The sequence below is a fragment of the Phyllostomus hastatus genome, unplaced genomic scaffold (assembly GCF_019186645.2).
Source record: "Phyllostomus hastatus isolate PE091 unplaced genomic scaffold, TTU_PhHast_1.1 phas_scaffold_93, whole genome shotgun sequence".
NCBI lineage: Eukaryota > Metazoa > Chordata > Mammalia > Chiroptera > Phyllostomidae > Phyllostomus > Phyllostomus hastatus.
Genome location: NW_025334042.1, coordinates 17,125,727 through 17,136,854, shown reverse-complemented (window position 1 = coordinate 17,136,854; position 11,128 = coordinate 17,125,727). Strand labels below are relative to the sequence as shown.

The 11,128-nt window shown below is 35.7% G+C and overlaps 1 protein-coding gene across 1 annotated transcript; it reads right to left on the bottom strand.

The window, feature by feature from the left end:
• Positions 1-1,520: 1,520 nt before the first annotated feature.
• Positions 1,521-2,459, bottom strand: LOC123812784 (olfactory receptor 6C2-like). The gene has a single exon (XM_045829648.1). The coding sequence runs from the start codon at positions 2,457-2,459 to the stop codon at positions 1,521-1,523; it is 939 nt and encodes a 312-aa protein (XP_045685604.1).
• Positions 2,460-11,128: the final 8,669 nt, after the last annotated feature.

The window sequence follows — 11,128 nt, the reverse complement described above, 5'->3', positions numbered from 1 at the left end:
AGAACCAACTATATGGGAAAACATATTTGCCAATGATACCTGCAACAAGGGTTTGATCTCCAAAATATATAAAGAACTCACACAACTCCACTCCAGAAAGACAACAATTAAAAAAATGGGCAAAAGACTTGAACAGAAACTTCTCCAGGGAGAACTTACAGAGGGCCCAGAGACATATGAAGAGATATTCAGCAGCACTAGCCATCAGGGAGATGCAAATTGAAACCTTAATGAGATACCACCTCGCACCAGGCAGAATGGTCATCATACACAAATCAACATACAAGTGTTAGAGAGGATGCATAGAAAAGGGAACCCTAGTGCACTGTTGGTGGAAACATAGAGTGCTGCAGCCACTGTGGAAAATAGTATGGAATTCCCTCAGAAAACTGAAAATAGATCTCTTTTGACCCAGCAATTCCACTGCTGGGATTATACCCTAAGAGCCCTGAAACACTGATCCAAAAGAACTTATGCACCCCAATGTTTATAGTAGCACAATTTACAATACCCAAGTGCTGGAAGCAACCTAAGTGCCTATCAGCAAATGAGTGGATCAAACAATTATGGTACATTTACACAATGGAATCCTACACAGCACAGAGAAAGAAGGAGCTCCTACCCTTTGCAACAGCATGGATGGAACTGAAGAGCATTGTGCAAAGTGAAATAAGCCAGGCAGTAAGGAACAAATACCATATGACCTCACCTTTAACTGGAATACAATCAACAAAAGAAAAAAGCAAGCAAAATATAACCAGAGACATTGAAATTAAGAACAATCTAACAATAGCCAGGGGGGAGCGGACAGTATGGGAAAGGCTTTTCAGGAACCACTTACTATAAAGGATACATGGATAAAACCAAAGCTGAGGGTGGAAGCAAAGGAGAGAGGTGGGATTGGCAGGGGTGGGGAGGAGTGGAGAAAGAAAATGCAGACAACTGTAATTGAATAAAAATAAAGTAATTAAAAATGTATATATGTTAATATATATCTTTATTATTATATACTATATATGTATTGTCTATTGTGTATTATAAGATATATACTATAACTATATATTATATATTATATGGTAGTAATATTATAATATATTATATATTATTATGTTCTATATACTATTTATGTATATAAATATACAAGTTCAGATTTTAAAATGTTTTCCTTATTACACTTACTAATCATATTCATTCTCTTTAACATTATCTCTCTACTTATTTGAGTAGCTTTGTTTTGAAAAAGTAATGTACACTATTGCACCAATATTTTATTTTAAATTTTCCAATTCTTTCAGCATTAAAAAAATAAAGGTTGAGAGTGAGATCATGGTTAGATTTCCTGAAATAACTACTCTCATTTTCCTTAATAAAAATTATTCTCAAAGAGGCTGATTTGTAAGGAAATGCAAGGGTGACTTGATCAGGGTCATTGCTGAATGGTAGGCCAAATCTACATCAGGAAGGGACACGATAGGGTAGAACCAACAAAACGGCTTGGGGGTCCCAAATTCAACACTCCCCTAGTTCTTTAAAAGCAATGTTATTCTTTTGACTAAGTCATTAAAGGCTTGTTTCACTTGTTTGTTCCTCAGAGTATAAATAAATGGGTTTAACATGGGGGAAATAGAAGTAGTAAGTATTGATACTCCCTTATTAACAGCCATCTCATCTTTTGCTGAAGGTTTGGTATAAACAAAGATGCAACTGCCATAGGTGATAGAAACCACAATAATGTGGGAAGAACAGGTAGAAAAGGCTTTTGTCCTTTGCTGGACAGAGGGGAATCTCAGAATTGTTCTAATAATACACACGTAGGACAAAACCACACATATTAGAGTCATGATGAAGGTCAACACAGAACAGGCAATAACCATCTGCTCTAGGAACCAGGTATCTGAGCAGGAAATCTTCACTATAGGATTAGCATCACACAAAAAGTGGTCAATGGCGTTAGAGTCACAGAAGTCCAGGCCCAGTCCCAAGCTAAGTGGTGGCAATATGATTAACAATGTGGTCATCCAACAGCAGAACATGAGCCTTCTGCAGACCCTGTGGTTCATGATGGTCACGTAGTGCAGGGGTTTGCAGATGGCCACATAGCGATCATAGGACATGGTGGCCAGGAGGAAAAACTCTGCTACTACAAAAAGATCTGTAAAAAATAATTGGCATGCACAAGCATTATAGGAGATAGTCCTGTCACCTGTTGATATGCTGTACAAGAATCTAGGAATGCAGGCAGAAGTGAATGAGATTTCTAAGAAGGAAAAATTTTGGAGAAAAAAGTACATTGCAGTTTTAAGGTGAGAATCCACTAATGTGAGGATGATGATGGTCAGATTTCCAGTTATACTCAGTGTGTATGTGATAAGTAGAAATAAAAAAATCAGAATCTGCAGTTGTGGGTCATCTGTCAGTCCCAAGAGGATGAATCTGGTTATTGACGTATGGTTTCTCATTTCTGATTCCTACCTTCTGTCCAATTTGCTGGTAAAACTGAGGGAGGTAAGATCTGAGAAGAGAGTGAGAAGAGTTTTACAATGGATTTTGTTTATAAACGCCAAGCAACGTATTTTACAAGATTGGTTTTCCTTGATAATATTTTAAATACTTCATGCTCTCAGCACTGTTGACATACCATTTGACAAGTTAGAAAACTGGCCTTCGAACATTTTTTTAGTACAACACATGGTAAGGTCTAATTTTATATTGCAGTGCACTGTTCACACTTAAACACACACACACACACACACCTAAAACAAAGATTCCAATGAAATATTAATCCTTAGATGCCCTGCTCTCTAATGTTTCCTATTCTAATTTATCTCATCAAAAATAAATACAAATATCACCAATTTGATTTTATAGTCTACTAAATGTCATGACCTGTATTTGAAATACAATAAATTTTCAGGGATTCTTTAAATAATATAGTCCCAGTAAAACATAACTTTTCCATGAATTTTTAAATATATAATTTTTTATTTAGTCTTTGGAATAGATTTGCTCATAGCACACTTGTTCCCTGGGAGCAATGAAATTATGATCTTTAGGGCATACTTTTTTCTCTAACAATTTTTCCCCTATCACTAACCGAAATGTCACTGTTTCATTGTCTGCTTGACACTTTTTTCCTCTGGATAAATTGTAAATGCATGAGGGGCACTACTGACACTAGTTGTTTCTGTATTAATCTGCCAAAGCATTGAGGATTCTGTCCCACTGCCATGATCAAAACTGAAATTCATCTACAAAGAACATTTCACATATTTAAAATATCGTTTCCTAGATCTCCCCATGACTTTCTCAAGTTGTTTATGCCTTCATCTGATGTTCAGTGATTGTTCACTTTCATGCAGAACACAGGGAGCGTTTTGATATACAACAAATTCACAAACAATTGAGATGTCTGTACACAGCTGAAGAACAGTATCCTTAACGTTTTATAATTCAATCTGAAGTTTGGCTGAAATGTTTAGACCCCTTGTTATCACTCATATTATAATAAGGTCTATAAGGATTAAATACAATCTCCAATCTGGCTTCCATCCTTAGCTTCCAATAATTTTCTCTACTTTCTGACCACAAACTACCCCTCAACTGTTTAGGATACACATGGCTTCTGAACACACCACCTTACTGAAACGAGTCTTGGCAAGTTTAACTGTTATTTCTTTAATTCTCAGTGAAGTGTAGCCATGTGCTTTGTGCTTTTTGTTAAAGCATTTTCCCCCCTGGATAAACTATGAACATGTAAGAGGTGATTTTGACACAAGGTGAACATACCACTTCACTGAAACTACTCCTGGCAAGTTTAGTTGTTATTTCTGTAAGTTTTGACGAAGTGCAGTCATTTTATTTCTTACAATTGGCACTGTCAATTACTCCTTTCTTCTTATGATGTTCTAGACTAGCAATTTTCAACTTTTTCATCTCATGGCACTCATAAACTAATTATTAAAATGCTATGGCACACCAAAAATATATATCTATTCTGCCAATTTGACCAAAAAAAGGATATAGTCTTAATTCATTCACACCAATGGCTGTTGTTGTGTTGGCTGTTGTCATTTTTTGTTGTTGTTTGACACTCTAAGGGAAAAGAGGTCAGTGCTCCAACTAAACAGTCAGGTATTGCATGTTTTAAAAATTCTTGTGGCACAGTGGTTGAAAATCACTGTTCTACACACATTGTACCATATCCACCTCCTGGCTTTTGTTTTCCCTTCTGCTTTCCCTCTACTTTACAAGTCCCTCTTCCCTTACTCAGCTTCATAACATTGATGTTTCTCACATTTCATCCCTATATCCTCTTCTCTGCTTTTCTGTGTTTTCTCCCTGGGAATTGACTAAATCCTGTGACTTTGGTTTAGCATTTGAACTGTGATTATTTCAAAGTGTACCTTTTTAATATGATCTCTTGAAATGTTAGTAATTCACACTTAGCAATTTCACAGTCCCTCTACCTGAACTTGTTCAAAGTGGAATGCCTCGTCTTCATCTCTATTAATCTTTACCTTCTCCTGGTTCACTGTACTAAAACCAAAAGTCAACAATTATTGCCATGTATTAACAAATGCTATCAATCTATACTGCTTCATACTTTAGCATTATCTTGAAACTCTATTGACATTGCAGGTACTTTGACTTGATTTTGCGGTCTCCCTGATTCTAACAAGGGGGAGTTTTTTGTGTGTGTGGTGGTGGAGTTGTGAAGAATGGCTCTAAAACCCTAAGCCTACCATAGTGACAGACAGGTGTTGCAATGGTCATCCTACATGGACTACCTCTCTGCAAAAAAAAATTACATCTAATTATTTGTGGGTTTTCATCCCCCTACTCCATAGGTTTGCTAAGACAGCTACACCTGGCTCTTAGTGACTCCTTCCTCTGTTTTTCACTTAAGACTCTTCAGAGGAGTCTTTTCAAACTTTATCAACCACATTAATACCTTTGTATATGTTTTGTCACACTCTATGTTTAATAGAGGATGTAAAAAATTGTTGGAAATAGAATTTTTATCTTGTTTAATGTAATAACCACAGAGTGGAAAGACTTTGAGATATAGCATTAATTCAAGATTTACCCTCAGACTTGATCAGGGTATACTGCTTATTATGCACACTAAATTTTATTTTATTTTTACTCCATCAAATATTAATTTATTTTTATCACATTTTTGTAGCATCTGGCTTACTATATATTTCTCAAAGCTTTCAATATACAGGGAGAAAAAGAAAGAAATGAGCAATGCAAATATATGCTTTGACATAATTATAGAACAATTCTAAAACTACTCTGCCATCTCCTCATTTTGCCACACCCCTGACTCTAATGTAGAGCTTTTTTTTTTGGCTTGTACTTTCAAGGAAAGGTTCTGAGTGGCTTTTAATTCATATTATAACCTAACTATGTACTCAGCACATGTATGATCACTGCATTAAAGCAAAAAGTTTTAATTGACTTATTACTATTTGGCAGAGAAGTGGCTTTCCTTTTACGATTTCATTATGCTTCTCAATACACCTGTCAGACACATATTCATACTAGAGATTAATTCTGGATTTGAACCAACAGTTGCTCAGTGATTGTTCCTCAGACAACACCAACTAACTACATTAACATCTGCTGATAACTTCACACTCCAGTGCTTATTCAAAGCCATCAATAATATGGCAAAAATTTTTCTTTCAGAAACTTTAATTAACTGGGTATATGAAGGTCTCACTTGATTGCTTTAAAATATTCCTTTTCTTCAGAAGTGGGAGATACTCTCTACTCACCATCTACCCACTTCTCATAGTAAATCTTTCAGAGTTTACAATCCCCTTTAAAGACACAAAAAAAACTGACCCTTTAATGTTTTAGGACAAGCTGGGAGCACTTTCAAGAATGTGAGCATCACAAAAGTAACAATAAATTAAATAAATATTAACAATAGACTAAGCACTTAAAATAATTAAATTAAATAATAAACTGGAGATATAAGAAAGAATTATATGCAACCCACCTGCCTCTTTTTTTTCAGTCTTAAGACATTTCGTTGGTGCCTTACACAAGTCTGAAAGCTCTATGTCTTTGTTCCTAAATATCTTGAAAAATATATATCATTTGATATCTATTTACTTCTTTTGTCTTTTAGAGAACCAAACATTTTATTTTTTTTTCAAATTTAGTTTACTTTATTTTCCCAAACCTTCATAGCATGTGAGCTCAGCAGAACCAGGTTGGGTGGAAGCCCAGACAGCTACCAAAGAAGACAGATCTCACTTTTTCCTGCAGACTCCTTCCCCTTCTTGTACCCTTAGCTGTGAGTCACATTGCTAGCAAGTGGGAGCTGACTCCTTGGAAAAAGACACCAGAAAGGAGAAAGGAAGACAGGGATCTGCTGAGAGCAAACTGTCCTTAACAAGTCATAGCTCTTCTCTTGGTACAGTTTTTTTAAAGATTGTAGGTATGTAAGACTATACTTTCAGGGATCATTTCTATAGTTCATTAAAGATTGTAGGTATCTTAAATATATCAGGAGATAAATTCCAACTCAAAGTTGTTTCTACAAGTCCTTCATTTCACCTATTTTTGGGTGTCCTGCTACTTAAGTTGAATAAACTCAGCCCCATCAATGTCTTTTTGTAATGTAATCTTTATTGTATTTTCCATTACCATTTAGCCCCTCTATACCTTCTTCCCCCGAACAGTAACCACACTCTTGTCCATGTCCATAAGTTTTTTCTTTTTTGCTCAATCCCTCTGTCCCCTAACTTTCCCCCATCCCTCTAGCTGTCATCTCAAAGTCTTTAGTCAACTTAAAATTATGAATTCGTTTCTTTCACCATAATTTCATTAACTATTCACATCTCTCAGAGAAAATATTTTTCTAAGCCTCTGAAAAACTACAGACATAGTGGTTTCAGTTTATTATTTCTCCCTGAGCTCCCTCCAGGTTCAAAGGATGAAGAAGAGCATATTCGCATAAGCTGGTATGTGGACTTCTGGTCACTCTTTCTCTGGACCATACTCACCTAATAGGTGGCTCTTGGATGGCACTGATTTATCTGATCATGTCATTTCTTTCATATGGCCAAGACTTTCCTGCCCAGAAATTTGCATTATTGTAAAACGTAATTGCTACTCCAAGGTCTGAGGAAATGTCAGGAACTCTCTAGTTTAGATAGACATATTTGTATCTTCCTACAAAAAAAATGGGAATGTTTTACAACAAAATTGATGTTTGTTTTATGTGCCAAGCAGGACAAGGTGGATAAACACTAGTCCTAGGTGAATTAGGTTTCAAAGTCATTAATGAATCTTTCATGTAATCTTTTGGCAAGAATCCTGAAACATGCAGCAGTAGGGACAATGTCCTCAAGGAACTGAAAATTCAAAATTACATTCAACACAGGACTTTTACACAAAATAAAAATTAAATGAAATCCATATGATCTTATTAACTATCACCCCAATAAATAAAAAAAGAAAATGAAAAAGAGTAAGCTTCCATTTTCTTCCTTTTTTCAGTAACATTTTTAAATTATATTTATTGAGGTGACATTGCTAATAAGATTATATAAGTTTCAAGTGTACCTTTCTATGACACACAACCTGCATATTGCATTGTGTGCCTACCACCGAAAGTCAAATTATCTTTTGCCGCCATATATTTGACCCCCTTTAGCCTTTACTAACACCCACCTCCTTCCCTCTGGAAACCACCAGACTGTTTTCTATGTCTACGAGGTTTTGTTTGTTTGTTTGTGTGTTTTCTTATTTGTTCATTTATTCCTTTCAGTTTTATGTGACACATATGAGTGAAATCATATGGCTCTTAACTTTTTCTGTCTAACTTACTTTGCTTAGCATGATATTCTCAAGGCCCACCATAAAAATAAATAAATAAATAATTAAAATATATCTATACCTGCTAACGTAAGACTTACTAACAGAATACAATTACCCCCTTTCTCGTTCTGTAACATATTTTACCTTAAGTAATTTGCTATTTATTATAAAGAAAAATTAAATTAAGAAAATAGAAAAGTTAAACTTATGTGTAATAATCACCATTAATAACTCAAATTACACCCTTTCAGAAATTTCTTTTGTATATTTCCTAAACATATTTATGTTTTGGTATGTTTACAAATATAAAACATTCTTTATATAGTTTTTCAAATTAAATTAATAATTAGAAACTTAAAGTAAGCTTTTATCTCAATAGTTATCAATTTGCATCATTATTTGGGGAGCTATGTAGTACTTCCTTTTGGAGCCTTCATCATAATCTGAAATCTATCCTAACATTTGAAATTTTGTTTGTAATTTCTAACAAAATTTGCCGCTATTGAACATGCTTACTTGAACTGATTATATAATTCTGCAATTTTTACTATAAATTTATGTTGTTCCTTTTTAAATGAACTCACAGCTCTGATGCAAACTGCAGTTTTTCTGTATTTTCTTTTTTCTTTAATATTGATTATGCTAATACAGTTGTCCCATTTTCCCCCTTTTATTCCCCTCCATCCTGCACACCCCCTCCCACCTGCATTCACCCCCTTTAGTTCATGTCCATGGGTTATATATAAGTTCCTTTGCTTTTACATTTCCTTTACTATTCTTAACCTCCCCCTGTCTATGCTCTACCTACCATTTATGGTACTTATTCCCTGTACCTTATTCCCCTCTATCCCTCTCCCACTCCCCCACTGATAACCATCCCTGTGATCTCTATTTCTGTGTTTCTGTTCCTGTTCTAGTTGTTTGCTTAGTTTGTTTTTGTATTTATGTCCAGTTGTTAATAGCTGTGAGTTTGTTGTCATTTTACTGTTCATATTTTTTATCTTCTATTTTTTTATATAAGTCCCTTTAAAATTTCATGTAATAATGGCTCGGTGATGATGAACTCCCTTAACTTGACCTTATCTGAGAAGCACTTTATCTGCCCTTCCATTCTACATGAAAGCTTTACTGGATAGAGCAATCTTGGATGTAGGCCCTTGCCTTTCAGGACTTGGAATACTTCTTTCCACCCCCTTCTTGCCTGTAAGGTCTCTTTTGAGAAATCAGCTGACAGTCTTATAGGAACTACTTTGTAGGTAACTGTCTCCTTTTCTCTTGATGCTTTTAAGATTCTCTCCTTAATTTTAATTTTTGGTAATGTAATTATGATGTGCCTTGGTGTGTTCCTCCTTGGGTCCAATTTTTTTCGGACTCTGAGCTCCTGGACTTCCTGAAAGTCTATTTCCTTTGCCAGATTGGGAAAGTTCTCCTTCATTATGTTTTCAAATACATTTCCAATTTCTTCTTCCTCTTCTCTTTCTGGCACCCCTATGATTTGGATGTTGGCATGCTTAAAGTGTCCTGGAGGTTCCTCAGCCTCTCTTCATTTTTTTGAATTCTTATTTCTTCATTCAGTCCTGGTTGCATGTTTCTTTCTTCCTTCTGCTCCAAACTATTGATTTGCATCCTGGTTGCCTTCCCATCACTGTTGGTTCCCCATACATTTTCCTTTATTTCACTTTTCATAGCCTTCACTTTTTCCTCTATTTTGCAACCATATTCAACCAGTTCTGTGAGCTTCCTGATTACCAGTGTTTTGAACTGTGCATCTGATAGTTTGGCTATCTCTTTGTCACTTAGTTGTATTTTTTCTGGGGCTTTGATCTGCTCTTTCATTTGGGCCTTTTTTGGTCTCAGGGCTCCTGTGAAGTATTAAGGGGCAGAGCCTTATATGTTCACAAGCGTAGGGCAACCCATGTGGCTGCATTGTGACACTGTATGTTGGGGAGGAGTTTGTGAGGGACCAGTGCTGTTTGCCCTTCTCTGGCCTGGCTTTTAGTCACTTACCCTCCTACCCACAAGCAATTGGGCCTTTTGATGCTCCTTCCCATGTGGGTGGGTTTTTGTAGGTTCTAGGATCCTGTGGGTCTTTCCATCGAACTTTACTGTGAGGCTGGTAGTTTCTCCTAACACCACAACACTCACAGGTATTTTCAGTTAGAGGTTTTGAGGTTTTATTTTCCCGTGCTGGGGTCCTGGGTTGTGCGGTCTGTCTTTCTCCCCAGTTGCTCCTCCCGGTTTATCTGCACATGAATGTGGGCCTGCCCTGTCTACAATCCACTGCCTCGCCAGTCCGCCAGCCACCACTTTGCCTGCCCCAGTCCACCAGCCACTGCCTTGCCACAAGGCGGTCCTCTCTGCCCAGCTGCCCATCTCTGCCCCTCCTACTGATCTGGATAGATGTTTCTTCTTCAACTCATTGGCTGTCAGACTTCCATACAGTTCAATTTTCTGTCAGTTCTGATTGCCTTTTCTTTTTAAATTTGTTGTTGTCCTTCTTTTGGTTGTATGAGAAAGCACAGTGTGTCTACCTACACCCCCATCTTGGCCAGAAGTCGCAAAATGCATTTTTGTACAAATTTCTTTGCCTACTTAGAGTATTTTCTAGAATGTATATTATTGATATTTCTATGTATATTAACAAACTATTACATGTTGCAAGTATCATTCCCACCTTTATGTTGGTTTTTAATTGTGTATATTCAATTTTCTTAACATAGAATATCATGTTACATTTCGATTAAAAATTATTTTTAATAAGACATTATTTTATATATTTTTCATACATTATGCTTTTAAACTGAGTTATCCTCCTCTATTTTTCAACTTATTTTTGATTAAGACAATTAAATATTTCAATATTGACTACAATAGCTTTCTTTCAAAATTGTTCATTATGTTTGACTTCTCAGTGGGATTTATCTGTTTTCTTTATTGTTTGTGGTTACCCTCAATATATATTTTTTGTTTTTGTTTATAATTTCTTACTTTATTTTTCCTAATTTGGTAAAATACATATGACATAAAATTGACCATATCAACTACTTTAAGGGTACAGTTCAGTAGTGTTAAGTACATTGATTGTACTTTCATTTCCCAAACTGTATTGATTTTGCTCTCAAGTTGAATAATTTCTTTCCCAACTGTTTGATTTTATATTAGAAAGCATTTTTTCTGGAGTGATGTCATCTTTTTCTAAGATTTCCAATGAAATGCCTGGGTTTTTTATTTGTTGGTTCATTTGTTTGTTTTGTTCAAGAACAGTTGTCTCCATTTTCCACCACGACCT